This window comes from Nycticebus coucang, chromosome 12 (genome assembly GCF_027406575.1).
Source record: "Nycticebus coucang isolate mNycCou1 chromosome 12, mNycCou1.pri, whole genome shotgun sequence".
Lineage (NCBI taxonomy): Eukaryota > Metazoa > Chordata > Mammalia > Primates > Lorisidae > Nycticebus > Nycticebus coucang.
In genome coordinates, this window is record NC_069791.1 from 80008738 (window position 1) to 80030437 (window position 21700).

The 21700-nt window shown below is 43.4% G+C and overlaps 1 protein-coding gene and 1 non-coding gene across 4 annotated transcripts in view; one reads left to right on the forward strand and one right to left on the reverse strand.

Moving 5' to 3' along the window:
- Positions 1-21700, reverse strand: part of LOC128561396 (S-adenosyl-L-methionine-dependent tRNA 4-demethylwyosine synthase TYW1) — a 197139-nt gene that overhangs the window by 160763 nt on the left and 14676 nt on the right. For all 3 annotated transcript variants that reach the window (XM_053555541.1, XM_053555539.1, XM_053555542.1), the window contains exons 4-7: positions 16270-16371; positions 11795-11989; positions 8191-8481; positions 94-216 (exon numbers count right to left, since the gene is read on the reverse strand). In XM_053555541.1, the coding sequence (XP_053411516.1) occupies positions 94-216; positions 8191-8481; positions 11795-11989; positions 16270-16371 (711 nt within the window). The remainder of the gene's footprint in view (positions 1-93; positions 217-8190; positions 8482-11794; positions 11990-16269; positions 16372-21700) is intronic.
- On the forward strand, positions 331-462 carry LOC128563025 (small Cajal body-specific RNA 20). Its single transcript, XR_008373698.1, has one exon. It is a non-coding gene; the product is annotated as a small Cajal body-specific RNA 20 (non-coding RNA).

A 21700-nucleotide genomic window follows, 5' to 3' on the forward strand; every position in this document is an offset into this window, starting at 1 on the left:
ACTGTGACCTTAGATGAGCTACACAGCCATACACAATAGTAAATGATAACCAACTATAGGAGCCAAGTTCAACATTTCCCAAAGTAATGGTACCTTTTCTTTCTTCACGCGATCCATAATTTTGCCAAGATCCTCAACATCAACAAGAGAATTTAGGCCCTGACGATTCTCGGTACCAAACTCATCCTCACTGGTGCTCTCACAGAGCTCTTCTTCCTGGAAGATCAATGTTTCAAAAATACATTGTTCAAAGTAGCAAAGTTCTCTTACACTCTTTCCCACACCAAAGCTTCACTACCTTTAATTTTTTTTTAATAAGAAAAATCTTAGGGCCTCTCTCTCTTGGGGCTGTGGAGGGTCTAGTTTCTCCTCAGCCAAGGACGGAGGCCAACATCGGCCCCTGAGGACCATTGTCAGGACCGCCATGAGCAGGGCAGCCTTGTTTTCCTGCCTCAGACATTTGGAGGAAAAAAAAAAAATCTTAGGTCACTGATCAGACTAATCACCGTGAGAGGGCATCACGGAGTGAACAACTAACATTTCACCTGCCCTTCCGTGTGACAAGGACATGAGCAGGAGAAACAGAAGGAGACGTGTGAGAAGGAGAAATAGGGGAAATATGACACCATGGTGAAAAACACTTGTTGAGTATCTACTAGGTGCCCAGTACAGTGTCCTCTGTGAATTCACTTGCTTAATCCTTGCTACTTATAATGTAGATCTGTTCAGCATCATTTCATAGGTAAGGAAATTCAGGGTAGAGAAGTTAATTAAGAAATCACAGCTAGGGCGGCGCCTGTGGCTCAAAGGAGTAGGGCGCCAGCCCCATATACCAGAGGTGGTGAGTTTAAACTTGGCCCCGGCCAAAAACTGCAAAAAAAAAAGAAAGAAAGAAAGAAATCACAGCTAATAAGTGGCAGGTATGGGCATAGCCTTCATCTTTTTCTCCAATAAGATGCTAAGGCAGAATCGAAAGACAAACAGATGTTGTAAGAAGTGAAATAGTTGCTTGTTTTCAGCAGCAGATACTTTCTGAACAACTCAAAAATCACTCTGAAGTTAAAAGAAACAAGGTGTCAATAACCTGCCCATGCTGGCTAATCTGCCTTGGAGTATAGCAGAGAAACACCAGGTAGTCAGACATACTCATGGAGTGTTCAATACAACAGAAAGCAGCTCCTCTTTGAAGTCACTATCCGTCCTGTCCCAGGTGATAGGACCCTGATGAATATTCTTACTTCTACTCAAAACCAAGACTGACGCTACAGAAGCAGAGGCTACATAGCTGGCTCACTAGGACATCTTCTACTTTGCAGATAAATGAATAGTCTTCTTTGCTTTGCTTCCAGAACATGCACCATTTCCAGAAATAGGCTTAAGAAAGTGTTCTTCAATGTATCTCAGCCTAGCTTCGACAGAAAATTTCTGCCAGTTAACTCCACCCTCATCTCCCAAACTTATGCCCAAACTATCAAGCATGGAGAGGAGAACACGGCCACCTGAAACAGACTTTCTAACAACTAGTCCAGTGTTAAATCTTTTAGTCCAGTGATTTCCAACCAAGGTGTCTACACATGTAAGTGCACAGTACCGGCCTCTCTTGATATACTTATTTTCCTAGGAGCGCAATAAAAATCAGTATTGTCAATGTCCCTGGTGCTGCTACCTCATTTCTAATAAATTACACAATCTCAGACACAGAAGAGACATCAGGGATCATCTAGTCCAATCTCCCCACCTTTTGCTAGACCAGAGGTCAGTAAACTTTTCATGTCCTGCAAGGTCAGGACATGTAATCTCTGTCTCAGCTGTGCCCCTTTGCCGCTCTAACACAAAGCAGCTATGACAATAGCTATATAAATAATCATGGCTGTATTCCCAACACACTTATTTAAAAACAATACAGGCAGCAGGCTAGATCTGCCCAGTGAACCAGTTTGCTGATCCCCATACTAGACTCTCCTTCATAACTTCTCCTTAGACCCTCATAGTTTTTGACAAAAAGTCTCATGTCAGAAATTTACTGCCTCCCAAACACACCCATTCCATCTTCAGATAAAATCTAACCACAACTGCTACTTATTTGGCTCTGTGACCTTGGGAAACTTCAAAAGTTCTCCTCAATAAACGATGGATACATTCATGATGGCCACTAGGGCTAGAAAATTAACTCGACACATTTCCCTAGCCCCAGAGAGATTGCAATCCAGTGAGGGGAATGGAAATAAAGAGACAGAGACAGATACTTAAAGTGGTTATGCTTCAAGGAAAGGCTTCAGGAATGCAAAAAGAAGCCAGGCAGCCTGGCTCAAAACCCATGGGAGGCTGCCTGAATGAGAGACCACCTGAGCCAAACCTTGAGGCTAAGTAAACTGGGCAGCCTAGGAGAAGACAGGTAGGAAATCTGCTGAAATTAGAGGGGCAAAGTTACTCAGGCAAGCAGCAGGAGCAAGTGGCAATCATAAGCAACTCAGAAATTACCAGTAGATAAAGAATAAAACATACAACGTGGGGAGAAAATGCTACAGAAGAAGATGGGGACCAGACTGTATAGGGTCTCTTTTTTTTTTTTGAGACAGAGTCGCCCTCGGTAGCGGGCCAAGGCATCATAGCTCACAGCAACCTCAAATTCTTGGGCTCAAGCGATTCTCTTGCCTCAGCCTCCCAAGTAGCTGGAACTACAGGTGCCCACCACAACACCCAGTTATTTTTAGAGATGGGGGTCTCGCTCTTGCTCAGGCTGGTCTTGAACTTGTGAGCTGAGGTGATCCACCCGCCCAGGCCTCCCCGAGTGCTAGGATTATAGGCGTGAGCCACTACGCCCAGCTCTGTATAGGATCTTATATGTCCCAGAGAGAAAGGATGGGAAGCTTCTAAAGTCATCTAAACAGAGAAATAATACAAATCTGTATCACAATAGCTCACTCTACTGGGAAATTAGAAGACAATTTCAGGAAGCTAAGACTGTAGACAAGGAGAACTGCGAGTAACTTACTGCAGTGCTCCAGGGAAGAGACGATACTGGACTGAACAAGTATGGACTGTAAAAATGACGAAGAGCAACAGGAGAGCAGAAAATTGGAAGTTCAAACTTACTTGTCTTTTGGCAAATATTTTCAGCACCAAGGATACCAGTGTGGCTAGAGCTTGTTAAGAAAGAGAGAGACTAGTGGTTTCAGGGTGAAGAAATTCAAGAGTCGGATTAGGTGCAAAAATCATGCTAAGAAATATGGCTTTTATTAAAGCACAATGGAAAATCACGTAAAGCTTTTAAATGGGAGTAACATGATCTGACTTGTGTTTTTAAGATCACCTTGAAAGTTGGATGGAGAGATGGAAGGACAAGAAAGGAGACCAGATAGGAAGTTCCCATAGTAGCCTAGTCAAGAAATACGGCTGGAACTTGCAGATTAGCAGTACTGATGGAAGGAAATTGACGGAGCTGAGGTATTATAGGTCAGAGATCAGCAAACTATTGCCCATAGGTCAAATCCAGCCAGCCCCAAGCCAAATCTCAACATGACAATTCATTCTAGATTCAGAGCTGATAAGTGCAACAGAAACCACATGGCCCACAAAGCTGAAAATATGTAATAGCTGGCCCTTTACCAGACAAATGAGTTTGAACATTCAATCTTCTGCTCTCCCGTTACTCTTTGGTCCAGGCCAGTATCTTCTCTTCCTGAGAGTACTGCAGTTGTTGTTCACAGTTATTCACAGGGGTCAGAAAGTTTGCTGATCCCTGTTTCAGACAAAGAACCAGCCACACTTACTGAGTAATTAAATGCAGAAATGAAGAAAAGGAAGGAAAACAAAAGGGCTCTCCGGTTTCTTTTTTAAGCAATGGAGACAGTGGTGATGTTTATTAAGACAAGAAACACTAGATGAAACAGACTGGGAGAGTGGAAATGACGAGCTCCATTTTGCAGTTTTTGGCCGGGGCCAGGTTTGAACCTGCCACCTCCGGTATATGGGGCTGGCGCCCTACTCCTTGAGCTACAGGTGCCACCCCTCGAGCTCCATTTTGAATGTGTGAAGTATGTGATGTCTCAGACATACAAATATAAATTTTAAAGAGGCCGCTGCAATACATGAGAATAGTATTCAGGGTAGACCTTAGAGATAGAAATTCAAATATGAGAATAACTGGCAATATCAGCAGTGTTTAAAGCCATGAAACTAGATGAGACTCCCAGAAAGAAAATGTCAGCAAAGAAACAACACAGGGCGGTGCCTGTAGCTTAGTGGGCAGGGTGCAGGCCACATATACCTAGGCTGGCGAGATCGAACCCAGCCCGGGCCTGCTAAACGACAATGACAACTGCAACAACAACAAAAAATAATAAGCCAGGCATCGTGGCGGGCACCTGTAGTCCCAGCTACTTGGGGGACTGAGGGAAGAGAATCGCTGAAGCCCAGGAGTATAAGGTTGCTGTGAGCTATGACGCCACATCACTCTACCCAGGGCGACAGCTTGAGACTCTGTCTCAAAAAAAAAAAGAAAGAAAGGAAGAAAAAAACCCATCACAAAAACCCTGAAACAATGGATTCAGGTTGTTTCCAGATAACCAAACACGTGGAGGTTTCTGGAAGGCAATGTGCCCAGAGAGAGCACAGAAACTCCACGCCCCTTCCCCTGTACCTTGCCCTGTTCATCTCTTCATCTGCTGTTTATTGGTTTCCTTTGTAATAAGCCAATAAACCTAAATAAGGGTTTTCCTGAATTCTGTGAGGCACGCTCGCAAATTAATTGAAACCATGGAGGAGGTTGGGCAGTGTTTTTCAACCTTTTTTATCTCACGACACACTTGAACTTATAGTTAAAACTTCCACAGCACATTAAATTATGTTGATACAAAAAAAGAATTTAAAAAAAAACAGTATATTCACTGTGCTTTGAATTTCTTTCAAAAATAACTTAATTAATGGTCATTAAAAATTTCCAAGGCACCTGTTTGGCACCTGTAGCACAGTGGTTACGGCGTCAGCCCACATACACCAACGTAGCCAGGTTCGAACCCGGCCCAGGCCAGCTGGACAACATTGACAACTGCAACAAAAAGTAGCCAGGCACTGTGGTGGGCGCCTATAGTCCCAGCTACCTGGGAGGCTGAGGCAAAAGAATCACTTAAGGACAAGAGTTGGAGGTTGCTGTGAGCTGTGATGCCATTGCACTCTACCAAAGGCAACAAAGTGAGACTCTGTCCTAAAAAAAGAAAAAGAAAAAATTTCCGGGCGGCACCTGTGGCTCAAGGAGTAGGGCGCCGGTCCCATATGCCGGAGGTGGCAGGTTCAAACCGAGGCCTGGCCAAAAACCACAAAAAAAAAAGAAAAAAAGAAAAAATTTTCAAGGTACACCTAGGTCCTGCCATAGCACACTGGTTGAAAATCACTGAGGTTGGGCGGCGCTTGTGGCTCAGTGAGTAGGGCGCCAGCCCCATATACCGAGGGTGGTGGGTTCGAACCCAGCCCCGGCCAAACTGCAAAAAAAAAAATCACTGAGGTTGGCGGTTGGCTCGGTGCCCACAGTACAGTGGTTACAGCACCAGCCACATATACCAAGGCTGGTAGGTTCAAATCCAGCCCAGGGCCAGCTAAACAACAATGACAACTACAAAAAAAAAAAAAAATATATATATATATATATATAGCCAGGTGTGGTGGTGGGCTCCTGTAGTCCCAGCTAGTTGGGAGGCTGAGGCAAGAGAATCACTTAAGCCCAAGAGTTTGAGGTTGCTGTGAGCTGTGACACCACAGCACTATACCAAGGGTGACACAGTGAGAATCTGTCTCAAAAATAAAAAGAATTGAGGGCTAAGCTCTCAAACTGTGAGATTGGATTCCAGATAGGATCAGAATTAGACAACAGAATTAGTCTGCTGCAGATGGATTGCTTACTTGCCAGTGGGGAGAAATCCCCACACATCTGTGTGGGAAGTGTGTTAAGAGAGTACAGTGCAAGAAACTTTGTCTTTCCTATAGTAAGCAAAAGGAAGAGCTGGGGGAAAAGAACAGAAAAAAATGGAGAAGTGGCTGAAAAGATGTGAAATGAAGGAAAGATATCTGTTTTTTATTTTGTTGTTTTTTGTTTTTTTGGGTTTTTTTGCAGTTTTTGGCCGGGGCTGGGTTTGAACCTGCCACCTCTGGCATATGGGGCCAGCGCCCTACTCCTTTGAGCCACAGGCACCACCCAAGATGTCTGTTTTTTAGAAACAAGTGACTCCAAAGCATGTTCATCTATTTATAGGAACAATGGAGGGGAGAGGGAGAGATTACTATGCAGGACAGAAGCAATAAAGAAGAAACCCAGCCCTTGATTCCACAGCATGGATGGACAGCAGTCTTTGATGGGCACCGGATACTTGGTCTTCTGAGCCAGGAAAGATGGTTGAGATTTGTAGATGGGCTGGGGAGACTGCAAGTGAGTTCCCCTGTGAGACCTGGAGGAAGGAGTCTGGATAAACAGGGTAGGAAACAGTACCTTGGAGAGTGAAAAAGGCAAGTGACAAGGGAATGCTGTGAGACCGGTGGGCAGGACCGAGCACACACCTGAGCCTGTGATATGAACCTGTGGTCCAACAGTAAGCAGCAGGCACAAGAAAGGCAGAGAATAGTTCAAACAGTCAGGTTAGAAGGGCAAGTAAGAGGCAAGGCAGTTGAGATGTTTATAAGGAGGGAGAGGGGTGAGGCCTTGGTGTGTGCCACACCTTCTAGGGGCAAGACATGATTGCAAGAGGGGCTTTACCTAACAAATGCAATCAGTGTGACCTGGCTTATTGTACCCTCAACGAATCCCCAACAATAAAAAAAAAAAAAAAAGTATAAAAACCTACACTGGGCTTAAGGAGAGAAGTGAAGTTAGCAGTTTCCATTGTATGATAGAAAAAGGTATAGGATCAAACGTTCTCAAAAGAATTTTAAAGTAGGGGCCTCAGAGTGACATCAGAATATGGGTCATAGCAACATGAATTTCAGATGTGGGTGCTGAACAGGTCATCATTCTACATGAATATCTTAGCCACAAAGAAAAATGACAGGAACAAGGGTAGGGAGAAAAACAATGAGTCAGAATTTCAGATTGTTCCTAAATTACCCAAGTGAGCAGGTGGCCAAAAGATAACAGCTATGAAGATGGCAGCAGTGATCTCACCTGAGCTTCAAAGACACCAGAATACGTAAAGGAGGAAAGAGAAATGTTAACCAGTGGGATGAAAATATTTCAAATTGTATATAAAACCAGCACATGGTACCCCCTGATTGCATTAATGTACACAGCTGATTTAATAAAAAAAGAGAGAGAAAGAAATGTTTCTAATATGAAGGAAGAAAGAATAAATTCAGGATGATGTGCAGTCTTCAGTTTGAGTGACTCATGGAGAAATACTGTGTTCTGGGGATATGTCTCTGTCTAAGACATATTTAACTTATCTGAGCCTCTATTTCTTCTTTTGAGACAGAGCCTGAAGCTGTCGCCCTGGGTAGAGTGCCGTTGCATCACAGCTCACAGGAACCTCCAACTCCTGGGCTCAAGCGATTCTCCTGCCTCCGCCTCCCAAGTAGCTGGGACTACAGGCGCCTGCCACATGCCTGGCTTTTTTTTTTTTTTTTTTTTTTTTTTTTTGGTTGCAACCATCATTGTTGTTTGGCGGGCTTGAGCTGGATTTGAACCCGCCAGCTCAGGTGTATGTGGCTGGTGCCTTAGCCACTTGAGCCACAGGTGCCGAGCCTGAGCCTCTATTTTTTAACCAACAAAATGCAATAAAAATATACCTGACTCAAACAATGCAATGATTAAAGAAAGGATATAGGGCTGGGCACCTGTAGCTCAGTGGTTAGAGTGCCAGCCCTGTGCAGCACGGGTGGCAGGTGCAAACCCAGCCTGGGCCTGCTTAACATAAGAGAGAAAAAAAAAGAAGAGATCTAGGAGAGTATCCAGCGCAGTGGTTCTCAACCTTCCTAATGCCGCGGCCCTTTAATACAGTTCTTGTGGGTCATGACAAGACCCATGGTTGAGATTCTAGCACAATGTGGCTCACCTCCTAAAGCCACACTCTCTGAAACACCACTATATGAGTTTCAGATCATCCTCCTGACCAAAGCCAATGAGATGTTTTCCTGGGGTAGGGGTAAAGTTCAGTATCACCAAACAGAGGAGGAAAGTAGTGAGGAGTGAGCACACACGCCACCTACCTCAATGTCTCTGGGATGCAATTCATCTTGAACGTGAGACCCTGGCTCCAGGGCCTCAGAGCCATGATGATTAGATTCGCATTTGCCTTTTTTGCAGCTGCCACTACAGGATTTTTTTTTCTCTCCCCTAAGGAGAACCTGCAGCTGGTAGATGAACTTGGTCTTCCAAGCTCTGAAATCAGCTTCAATGCTGCCATGTTTGCTTCCGACCACATTACAGTCGCCTTCCCCTCGAGTCACCACACGGTGAGCACCAAGCATCCAGAGCCACTTATCAACATTTTTACCAACCTGCAAGAAAAAGAGATAGATGAGTTTAAAAACACAATCCTTCTCTGGGAGGCCAAGGTGGGTGGATAGCTTGAGCTCACGAGTTCAAGACCAGCCTGAGCAAGAGTAAGACCTCTTCTCTAACAAATAGCTGGGCGCTGTGGCAGGCACCTGTAGTCCCAGCTACTTGGGAAGCTGAGGCAAGAGGATCACTTGAGCCCAAGAGTTAGAGGTTGCTGTGAGCTATGATGCCACAGCACACTACCCAGGGCACAGAATGAGAAAAACCACCACATAATCCTTTAAATCAGAGGCTTTTAGACTGCTCTGCAAAAGCCCAAAATTCTCCTGACGCCTCTCATCACAGGCTGCTGCTGAGGAAAAGAGTACTGCCCAGCAAAAGGACTCCAAGAACCGCAAGCTCCAGCTGTGACACAGGAGGGCTATACTTTATGTATTCTGATATTTTTTTTTCTGTTAAGCAGGCCTGGGCCAGGTTCAAACCCACCACTCTTGGTGCACAAGGCCAGCACTCTAACCACTGAGCTACACGCACCCAGCAGATATATTCTAATTTTTGTTGTAAGTTTTTTTAACATAGGGACAGGCTCGGCGCCTGTGGCTCAAGCGGCTAAGGCTCCAACCACATACACCTGAGCTGGCAGGTTCAAATCCAGCCGGGCCTGCCAAACAACAATGATGGCTGCAACCAAAAAAAAAAAACAGTCAGGCGTTGTGGTGGGCGCCTGTAGTCCCAGCTACTTGGGAGGCAGAGGCAGGAGAATCACTTGAGCCCAGGAGTTGGAGGTTGCTGTGGGCCATGATGCCACGGCACTCTACACAGGGTGACAGCTTGAGGCTCTATCTCAAAAAAAAAAAAAATAGGGAAACAAACCCTTTTATTAAACAAAGGTGTAATAACTAAAGAAGAATTTACTACTCTAAATCAGGGTCAGAATAAATATACATTAACAAAACAAATTAGTTCCAAAAATCTAACAAAGCCTATGGGGCCAAAGCCCATTTAGTAATAAAGTGCAAATGTAATCAATTTGGTAAGGCTCATGATTATATAAACTCAAAAATTTATTTCATGGTGTTATGAAGCAATTAAACTGAGGCCCAGGGGTTATTAAGAAACAGAGTTAAGGGCGGCGCCTGTGGCTCAGTCAGTAGGGCGCCGGCCCCATATACCGAGGGTGGCAGGTTCAAGCCCGGCCCCGGCTGAACTGCAGCCAAGGAATAGCTGGGCATTGTGGTGGGCGCCTGTAGTCCCAGCTACTCGGGAGGCTGAGGCAAGAGAATCGCTTAAGCCCAGGAGTTGGAGGTTGCTGTGAGCCGTGTGACATCATGGCACTCTACCGAGGGCCATAAAGTGAGACTCTGTCTCTACAAAAAAAAAAAAAAAAAAGAAACAGAGTTAAGAATTCAAAAACTGGGAGGCGCCTGTGGCTCAGTCGGTAAGGCACCAGCCCCATATACCGAGGGTGGCGGGTTCAAACACAGCCTCGGCTGAACTGCAACCAAAAAATAGCTGGGCATTGTGGCGGGCGCCTGTGGTCCCAGCTACTCGGGAGGCTGAGGCAGGAGAATCGCTTAAGTCCAGGAGTTGGAGGTTGCTGTGAGCTGTGTGAGGCCACGGCACTCTACCGAGGGCCATAAAGTGAGACTCTGTCTCTACAAAAAAAAAAAAAAGAATTCAAAAACTTAACAGGCTTCCTGAGTGTCAAAGCATTAAGCAAAATATTTACATATTTCAATTTTCCCATTCTTACTCAAATTCCTTTGAAAATATAGCAGGGGAGGGGAATCTACATTGTAACATGAGTGAATAAAAGTAAGTTTTTGGTTTGTTTGTTTTTTTGTTGTTTGTTTGTTTTTTGAGACAGAGTCTTACTTGGTCACCCTGGGTAAAGTGCTGTGGCATCTTAGCTCATAGCAACCTCAAACTCTTGGTTCAAGCGATTCTCTTGCCCTAGCCTCTTGTGTAGCTAGTACTCAAGGCGTCAGCCACAGCACCCAGATATTAGTGACAGGGTCTCATTCTTGCTCAGGTTGGTCTTGAACTTATGAGCTCAGGCAATCTAGCCGCCTCAGCCTCCCAAGTGTTGGGTGAGCCACCAGCCAGCTTGTTTTCTTTTTTTATTATTTTGAGACAGAGTTTCACTCTGTCACCCAGGGTAGAGTGCCGTGCTGTCATAGCTCACAGCAACCTCAAACTCTTAGGCATAAGCGATCCTCTTGCCTCAGCCTCTGGAGTAGCTGAGACCACAGGCGCCTGCCACAACACCTGGCTAATTTTTCTATTTTTAGTAGAGACAGGGTCTCACTCACGCACAGGCTGGTTTCGAACTCCTAAGATCATGTGATTCACCCACCTTTGCCTCCCAGAGTGCTAGGGTTACAGGTGTCAGCCACTGCACTTGGCCATGAATAAAAATAAGTTTAAAGAAAGCTCCTCACATCCACCATCACTCATCCTCCACCATATACAGGTGAACCAGGCAAGGACTGTCCCCAGAGAAAGATACACATGCAAACCGCTGAGAAACTGAGAGGCTCTGTAGTTTTCCTCTTTAAAGCATAGAGAACAGGATGCAAAAGAAAAGGGGCCAAGTTAATTCCATTTAGAGAAAGGCCCAGGAAAACAAGCTAAAAAATGTCATGTTTTACTATGTGAAGGGCAGGCATTGAATGTTTTTCCTCTATTTTCCTTTAAAAATTGATGATTTAAAGAAAATGAATCTGCCAGTGTTAAGAGTTTAAGCAATAAATGTTCAAAAACAGAACAGGTGATTTTACAGAAGTCCAAAGACTCAGCGATCTTCCATCTACAAGGTCCTGCTTGACGACCTGAATCCAGGCTGCTAAAACACTAGACAGTATGAGGCCCACCACTTCATATTATTCACCAAAAGTTTGAGAACCTACTGTATGCCAAGTTTGAATATATATGTGCAGCAATTTCCAGCTATAAAAATAACACACTTCTTCTTATGTGTGTGTTTAAATAAAAAAGACTGTATCGGGCGGCGCCTGTGGCTCAGTGAGTAGGGCACCGGCCCCATATGCCGAGGGTGGCGGGTTCAAACCCAGCCCCGGCCAAACTGCAACAAAAAAAAAAATAGCCGGGCGTTGTGGCGGGCGCCTGTAGTCCCAGCTGCTCGGGAGGCTGAGGCAAGAGAATCGCGTAAGCCCAAGAGTTAGAGGTTGCTGTGAACCGTGTGACGCCATGGCACTCTACCCAAGGGCAGTACAGTGAGACTCTGTCTCTACAAAAAAAAAAAAAAAAAAAAAAAAAAGACTGTATCCCCATAATTCAACATGTACCTACCTTATTAAAGTGGCTTGCATAGGCAGAATTTCCCAGTCCAAACACTGCATATCTCATACCCTTCAGGTAAGTTCTGCCAAATCGAAAATCACTGGCTGCTTCTTCTAACCATTTGCAGAACCACTCGGCACTCTCAGTTGGCTTGCCATCAGTATACGTAGCAACCAGGAAGACACAGACATTTTTACTAGTAACCTAACCAAGAAAATAGGGTTTCAGAAGAATTTTCCAAATATAAATGATCTCAATGAAGGAAATTCTTTCTTAAAATGCTGGCATTCATGTCATACTAATCTCTAAGGACAACAGGAGCTTCCATTAATTACTTCTTTTTAAAAGTGAAAGAAAACAAGGAGAGAAAACCCAGTCCCCCTTGTTCCTGCCAGTATACCTTCTGGCAGCCCTCACCCTAAATCCATTTTCTAGACTATAAATTCCTATGTTCTCTGATTTGTCATATAGGAAACAAAATCCAAATCAGTCAAGAAAAAAATACAAAATGATCTGTTAAAATACTACCTGAAAAATTAAAGCAACAAAATTTGTATACATAATGTAACTTAACACTTGGTACAATCACCTACAAAGAAAAGCAGAATACAGGTTGAGTATCCCTTATCCAAAATGTTTGGAACATTTTTCCAGATTTCAGACTTTTTTGAATTCTGGAATATATGCATATAGGTAAGGAGATTTCTTGGGGACAGGACCCAGTTCTAAACATGAAATTCAATTACGTCTCATGTACACTTTATACAGATAGAAGGAAGACAATTTTATAAATTATAAACAATATTTTTGTTTTGCTTTGTTTTGTTTAGCAGGCCCGGGCTGGGTTCAAACCCTCCAGCCCCAGAGCACAGGACCAGCACTCTAACCATTGAGCTATAAGCGCCCAACCTAAACAATATTTTTAATTTTCTTTTTGGAGACAGAGCCTCAAGCTGTTGCCCTGAGTAGAGTGCTGTGGCTTCACAGCTCACAGCAACCTCCAACTCCTGGGCTCAAGCGATTCTCCTGCCTCCACCTCCCAAGCAGCTGGGACTATAGGCGCCCACAACGCCCAGCTATTTTTTGGTTGCAGCCGTCATTGTTGTTTGGCGGGCCCGGGCTGGATTCGAACCCACCAGCTCAGGTGTATGTGGCTGGCACCTTAGCCACTTGAGCCACAGGCGCCAAGCCTGTTTTTAATAATTTTGTGCATGAAACAAAGTTCTGACAGTATGTGACCCATTTCAGAGCATTTCAGAGTTCAAATTTTTGGATTGGAGAGTCTCATCCTGAACATCCTCAGTCCTGCCAGCCTAGTATTTCATCTGCTTGATTGTATCTTAACAGTTCTAAGGCATGAGTGAGTTGCATGTAATCTCTTATAATAAGTTTGCAAATAATTTTTCCACAAATAATTTAGAGCAGATTCAAGCTCGTTCATCTGCACTCCAGTTTATTTTCTTAGGGGACTAACAATTCAACAGAGTTGCTAGGAATTTATTCACTAAAAAGAGACTGGAAAACTACAGCCCACAAGTGAAATCTGCCTTGCTGCCTGTTTGTTTGTTTTTTAATTTCAGATTAATATGAGGGCAAAAATGATTAGGTTACATTGTTTGCATTTGTTAAAGTTCAAGTGGTAGTTCAGCCCTTCACCCAGGGGGTGTAATGTATACCCTTACATTGTGTACTTTAAGTGAGTTTACCAATCCCCCTCTAGCCCTCTCACTTCAATTTAATTGTTTTTCTCTCATGTGAAAGTATAGTTGTTTATCTGCTGTTTTCACATTAGTATTGAGTACACTGGATACTTGCTTTTCTATTCTTGTGATACTTTTACTAAGAAGAATATTCTTCAACTCCATCCAGGTTAATACAAAAGATGCAAAGTCTCCATCTTTTTATGGCTGAATAGTATTCCATGGTATACACGTACCACAGTTTATTAATCCATTCATGTGTTGATGGGCACTTGGGTTGATTCTATGTCTTGATGATTATGAATTCAGCTGCAATACACATTCTAATACAAATGTCCTTATGGTAAAATGATTTTTTTTCTTCTGGGTAGATACCTAATAATGGGATTGCAGTATCAAATGGAAGCTTTACTTTTAGCTCTTTAAGGATTCTCCATACTTCTTTTCCATACAGGCTGTATTAGTTTGCAATCCTGCCAACAATGTAAAAGTGTTCCCTTCTCTCCACATCTACAGCTTTGGAACTTTGTGAAGTGGGCTATTCCCACGGGGGTTAAGTGATGTCTTGTCCAACAATAAATGTTTGCTTTTTTCTTGTTTATTAATTTGAGCTCTTTTTTTGGAGACAGAGCCTCAAGCTGTCGCCCTGGGTAGAGTGCCAGTGGCATCACACTCACAGCAACCTCCAACTCCTGGGCTTAAGCAATTCTCTTGCCTCAGCCTCCCAAGTAGCTGAGACTACAGGCACCCGCCACAATGCCCGGCTATTTTTTTGGTTGCAGTTGTCATTGTTGTTTGGCAGGCCCGGGCTGGATTCAAACCTACCAGCTCTGGTGTATGTGGCTGGCGCCTTAGCTGCTTGAGCTACAGGCACTGAACCAATTTGATCTCTTTGTAGATTCTAGTTATCAGCCCTTTATCAGATTCATAACATGCAAATATCTTCTCCCATTCTGAAGGCTGTCTGTTTGCTTTACTTGTTGTACCCTCAGCAGTGCAGAAGCTTTTTAGCTTGATCATGTCCCATTGACTTATTCTCAGTGTTGCTGCAACTGCCAAGGGGGTCGTCTTCATAAAATCTTCAATAAAATCTTTATTGTCAAGAAGGGTATCCTCTATACTTTCTTCCAGAATTTTTATAATTTTATAAAAATTAAACTTAAATCTTTTATCCAATAAAAGTCAATTTTTTTAAGTGGCGAGAGGTGTGGGTTCAGTTTCAATCCTCTACATATAGCTAACCTATTCTTTCAGCACCATTTATTAAATAGGAATTATTTTCCCCAGTGCATGCTTTTATTTTAATCTTTTACCAAATATTACATGACAATACATATCTGGTTTCATCTCTAGGTTCCACAGATATATATCTCTATTTTTGTGCCAGTACCCTGCTATTTTGATAGACTTGTATAACCTGAAGTCTGATAATGTGATACTTGCCTTGTTTGTTTTAAAGAAAGTTTTATTGAAACACAGCCAAACCCATTCATTTACATATTGTTTATGGCTGTTTTGTGCCTCAGTGGTAGAACTGAGTAGGTGTATGGCCTACAAAGCTAAAGATACTTATAATCTGGCCCTTTAGTAAAAGTTTGTCAACTCCTGCTCTAAGTGCTTCTCCAATTTTACCTGCATCAGACTCACCTACAGCAATGTTAAAACAAAACCATGCACCCAGGGTTTGATGCAGTGGGTCTAGTCTAATATTTATTTTTTTAAGAAAAGGGATCTCTGTGTTGCCTAGGCTGAGGTAGTGTAATCATAGCTCACTGCAGCCTCAAACTCCTGGGCTCAAGCAATCCTCCTGCCTCAGCCTCCTGAGTAGCTTGGACCACTGTATCCAGATAATTTTTTTTTCTTTTTTTAGAGATAAGGTCTCACTATGTTACCCAGCCTAATCTCCAAGTGTTGGGCTTGAGTAATCCTCTTGCCTCAGCCTCTCAAGTTGCTGAAAGTATAGGGACAAGCCACTGTACCTGGCAAGAATTTTCATTTCTAACAATTTTTCTGGAGTTGCTGATACTACTGGTTTGGGGAATCACACTTGGAGAACTAATGCTGTAAAGTAAAATCCTTTAAGTAGGCATGAATGGAGGTGAAGGGGCAAAGAAATTAAACTGCCATAGATATTAAGTGATGCACTGAGGTTGCACAGCTAATAAGAATTTCTCCAACTCCATAACCCATAGGCTTCCTGTTCTTGACCTTCCAGTCAGATTACCCACGGTCCACATGCACAGCAGTCTGCCATCAATAACAATCCTCCCTTGACTACGGGATTCAAAGTAGGGGGAAAGAGGGAATCTCAAACCACACATTAACTTACCCCCGCAACCCCCGACCCAGGAGGATCTAACACCCCAGAGGGACAGGCCCCACACCACATCAGAATTGCTATACTATGCTACACACTGCGTAGTCGACACTTCTGATTCATGCTGAAAACTCAAACTGAAATCCCTTGGCATGAAAACTAAATTTTTTCTGAGGATTCTATGTATCCCAGAAGATGTGAGTCAATTAAATAAGAGAGTTTAAGTGGGGCATAGTGGTGGCGAGAGCCTGTAGTTCCAGCTACTCAGGAGGCTAAGGCAGGAGGCTCACTTAAGCCCAGGAGTTTGAGGTTGCTGTGAGCTGTGATGATGCCACTATATTGGAGCCTGGACAAGAGAGGAAGACCCTGTCTTAGGAAAAAAAAAAAAATTAAAGAAAGATAAAATAAATAAATAATGAGATAAATAAATATGAGAGTTTAGATAGACAAATTAGACAATTACCAACCTCTTCTACCAGATGATCATCTGGATCATATTCTTTCAGATCAATAATTGTCACAGGCAGATCTAGGGAGGTAACTGATTCTGCAAGAATTGTTGCAAATCCCTAATAGAAAAGAAAGAAAATAAAGTCTTTAATAAGCCAAATAATTAGCAAAATACAGACCTAGTTTACCCCAGTGGGCAAGAGAAAGTGGCTTTCTCATGAAAAACTTTTTCACTGAGAGACTTTTATTATCATTAACACAAACACTATCCTCATGTCTACCATTTTCTCAAGCGAACATTCAAACATGTTGTTCTCTTTCTGTAAGAGTATGTACAAGACAACATTGGCTTTTTGACATTCCAGCTGCTTTGCCATACCAGAATAAACATATAGAAAGACAAAAAGAACTAATGAAAAATTAAAGTTAAAGAAATAATGAAAAATGAACACTTGGCAACCATCTCAGTTATCTAATTCATTTATAGGCATCTACAATGCCAGTCTCAGTTCTGTGAAGTACAGAAGTGCCTACTTACTTTGTTTTCCAAAGCTGCAATTACCCACAGACAACTACCATCCAAAAATATTAAACAGAAAGTTCCAGAAATAAATAATTCATAAGTTTTCAAACGCACCCTATCTTGAGTAGCATGATGAAATCTCTCATGGCCCTGCTCCTTCTTGCCGAGGATAAGAATCAGCCCTTTCTCCAGCATCTCCACACAGTAGACACCACCAACCGATTAGTCACTGGGCAACCACCTCAGTTATTGAATCAAACAAACACAGCATACATAGGGTTCAGGGCTATCTAAGGTTTCAGGCATCTACTGCCAGTCTTAGAACATATCCCTTGCAGATAAGAGAAGACTACCATATTATCCAACATTGAACTAGACAGGGCTCCTGCCCTCAAGGAGCTATGGATAGAGAAAAAACACAGAAATGAGAGAAAGTATTCCAGATGGTAATTGGTACTATAGAGGAAAATAAATTGGGATAAGGAGAAAGAGAGCAAGATCACAGGAAGAGTTGTTATTTTACACGGAAAAGGTCAGGACACGAAAAAATAAATATAGGCCCGGATGTGGTGGCTCACGCCTGTAATCCCACAACTTGGGAGGCCCAGGGGGATGTATTGCCTAAGCTCAGTTTCCAGACCAGCCTGAGCCAGAGAGAGAACTAGTCTCTAAAAATAGCCAGGTGTTGTGGCAGGAACCTGTAGTCCCAGCTACCTGGGAAGGCTGAAGCAAGAGAATCGCTTTGAGCCCAAGAGTTTGAGGTTGCTGTGAGCTATGATGCCACTGCACTCTACGGAATGTGACCAAGTAAGACCCTGTCTCAGAAAATAAATAAATAAATAAATACAGTACAAACACCATAGTTGACCACCTCCCTACATTGACCACCTCCTTCAGTGACCTAATTTTCATAGACTGGACATGCACCACATGTCTCAATGGAAGTACCTTATGTTGACCACCTCTGTATGTTGGCAGTTTGTTACAGTTCCTTGGGTGGTCAACTTGCAGAGGTTCTTCTATACTTGGTCTTTGTCCTCAACACAAAATTCCTAAAACCTGGGAAATTTACTGTCTTTCATAGGTTAATGGATGACTCATTGAAGAGGGACCTCAGGTAGCTTCAGGATAGAGGCTGGTCATAAGAAAAACCAACCTACCAGAGATTAAACTCACCACATCCAAGTTCTGGGGAGAAAAGTAAGGGCTGGAAATTGAGTTTAATCACCAATGGCCAGTGATTTAATCAAGCATGCCTATGTGATGAGAACTCCAAGAAAAATCCCTACATAAGAGGTGTTCTGCCTCGGCGCCTGTGGCTCAAGCAGCTAAGGCACCAGCCACATACACCTGAGCTGGCAGGTTCAAATCCAGCCTAGGTCCGCCAAACAATGATGGCTACAACCAAAAAACAGCCAGGCGTTGTGGTGGGCGCCTGTAGTCCCAGCTACTTGGGAGGCAGAGGCAGGAGAATCACTTGAGCCCAGGAGTTGGAGGTTGCGGTGAGCTGAGAGCCACAGCACTCTACCCAGGATGACAGCTTGAGGCTCTGTCCCAAAAAAATAAAAATAAAATAAAATATAAAATAGAGGTGTTCTGGGTCGGTGAACACAGTGATGTGTGAGCAAGGAAGCCAAGAGAAGCACAGAAACTCTGCACATCCCTACCCCTCTTCACAGTGGCCCTATCCAACCCTTCCATTTGGCTGTTTCTGAATTGTATCATCTATAATACCTGGTAAATATACAGTAAATCAAGTGATTTCCTGAGTTCTGTGAGTTGTTCTATCAAACCTGAGGAGGTTCTGGGCAACCCCAAATTGATTAACCCCGTGAAGTCTGATGACAACTCCCAAGAGTTAGCATCAAAATTGGTATGGAGGGGCAGGGCTCAATGGTTTACACCGACAAACCCAGCACTTTGGGAGGCCAAAGCAGGAGGACTGTTTAAGCCTAAGAGTTCAACACAAGCCTGGGCAACAAAGCACGAGCCTGTCTCTACAAAAAATGAAAAAATTAGGCCAGGGGTGGTGGCTCATGCCTGTAATCCTAACACTCTGGGAGGCCGAGGTTGGTGGATTGCTTGAGCTCAGGAGTATGAGACCAGCCTGAGCAAAAGTGAGATCCCCTTTTTACTAAAAATAGAAAAACTAGCTGGAGGCCAGGCAAGGTGGCTCTCACCTGTAATCCTAGCACTGTGGGAGACCAAGGCGGGTAGATTGCATGAGCTCAGAAGTTCCAGATCAGCCTGAGCAAGAGTAAGATCCCACCTCTAAAAACAGCTGGGTAATGTGACAGGTGCCTATAAGTACCAGATACTCGGGAGGCTGAGGCAAGAGGATTGCTTAATCTAGGCACCGTGGTTCACACCTGTAATCCTAGAACTCTGGGAGGTAGAGGCGGGTGGATTGTCTGGGCTCACAAGTTCGAGACCATCCTGAGCCAGAGTGAGACCTCGTCTCTAAAACTAGCCCGGCAGCTTGGTGCCTGTAGCCCAATGGTTAGGGCGCTGGCCACATACACCAGGGCTAGCGGATTCAAACCCTGCCCGGGCCTATTAAACAACAATGACAACTACAACAACAACAACAAAAAATAGCCAGGCGCTGTGGCGGGCGCCTGTAGTCGTCCCAGCCACTTGGGAGGCTGAGGCAAGAGAATTACTTAAGCCTAAGAGTTTGAAGTTGCTGTGAGCTGTGACACCAAGACACCCTACTGAGGTCGACACAGACTCTGTCTCAAAAATAATAATAAATTAAATTAAAATAAAAATAGCTGGGCATTGTGGTGGGCAACTATAGTCCCAGCTACTTGGCAGGCTGAGGCAAGAAAATCGCTTGAGCCCAAGAGTTTGAGATTGCTGTGAGCTAAGACACCAAGAGACTCTGCCCAGGGTGACCAAGTAAGACTCTCAAAAAAAAAAGAAAAAGAAAACTTGCCACAAGTCAGTACTCTCAGCACATTCATCCAAAGCAATACTTCCCTTTTGAAGTGTGAAGTCGTTCAGTTAAATTGAAGGCTAATTCATGCTGCCAATCAGTTATGGTTCTCCTTAAAAAAGGCAGCTATTTGTGCTTTGAAATGTTTTCAAGATCAAAGCATCCTACAACTTCAAGAGTTCATTCTTTCACAATTTCTACATTACTAAATGGCTTCCTTTTTATCTCAAGCATATATAAGCTACTTAATGAGTTGCTTCAGTGCCCTTATTTCCAGGTCTTATTCCTGCTTGAAAGAATTGTCTTTGCTTTTGCTTTTCATGTTTTAATTAGTGCAATACAACCTTTCGCACCTCTCCACCTAATTTAAAATATTTGTGGTCCTTGCAGCTGTTATAATGGTGATGAGCACTGAACCTCTTTAATGTTGGTATTGGAGTATCACAGAGCAAGCAAACCAACTTATCTTCTGGAGAAAAAAGATAATATAGCATTTCCCAATCCTCATTTGAAAGTCTGTTTTCTGGGCGGCGCCTGTGGCTCAGTGAGTAGGGCGCCGGCCCCATATACCAAGGGTGGCGGGTTCAAACCCGGCCCCAGCCAAAGTGCACCAAAAAATAGCCGGGCGTTGTGGCAGGCACCTGTAGTCCCAGCTACTCGGGAGGCTGAGGCAGGAGAATCGCCTAAGCCCAGTAGTTGGAGGTTGCTGTGAGCTGTGTGACGCCACGGCACTCTACCCAGGGCGATAAAGTGAAACTCTGTCTCTACAAAAAAAAAAAAAAAAAGAAAGTCTGTTTTCTTCCTTCAGCATTCTCTTGGTCTTCTTTGACATGACAAGTCAAAGACAGAATTTAAAAATACCATTGACCTGGGAAACTATTCACAAATTCCACTTCAAACAGAAACACTGCGCACTGTTGTCAAAAGCTTGTAGCAGACTAGTGTACTCGACCCCCATAAACTCTGATCAATCAGCCTTGTGCAGTAGTGGGTGCCAGTCAAGTGGGAGAAGGGAGAACTAAATCCTGAGTGTAGAAGCCATCACTTACCACTTTAGCCAATAAACTGAACAATTTATGGCTAATGTTCTAATTGTGCCAATCTTGAAACTTATTTTATTCTTTGTTATTTTAAATATGTCCGTTTTAAAAATAAAATAAAAATATAAAAGATGAACAGAAATGTATTAATAAAAGGATTTTTTTTTTTTTTTTTGTGGTTTTTGGCCGGGGCTAGGTTTGAACCCGCCACCTCCGGCATATGGGACTGGCGCCCTACTCCTTGAGCCACAGGAGCCGCCCTTAATAAAAGGACTTTTTCTATAAAATGTGGATTCGGTCAAAAGGCCACACTTAAGGACTTAGGAGGTCACAGTTCTCTACCTCTGCCTTAAGAGAGTGAAGTGGATTGTTTCCACATCTTGCAGATTGTAAATTGAGCTGCGATAAATAATCTAGCACAAATGTCCTTATGAGAAAATGATTTTTTTTTTCTTCTGGGAAGAACAATAAATGCCCATCAACTCAGGAATGGATTAACAAATTGTGGTATGTGCATATCATAGAATACTGTTCAGCCATAAAAAACAATAGTAACAGGCTCAGAGCCTGTAGCTCAGCAACTAGGGCGTCGGCCACACACACTGGAGCTGGTGGTTCAAATCCATTCTGGGCCTGCCAAACAACAATGATAACTACAACAAAAAACAATAGTAACTTCACATCTTTTGTAACATCCTGGATGCAGTTGAAACACATTCTTCTCAGTAAAGTACCACAAGAACGAAAAAGCAATTATCCAATGTACTCCATACTAATATGAAGACAGTAGACAATCTGATGCATGCCCACATAGGAGAAAAGCTCATTTCACTTCAAGTTGGGGGGAAGGGTAGTGAGGAAGGGAGAGGGGAGGGGATTGGCTGCTCTCACTGAATGGGCACGGGGTGGGGGTGTTTGGCACACTTTTGTGTGTGGGACACAACCAC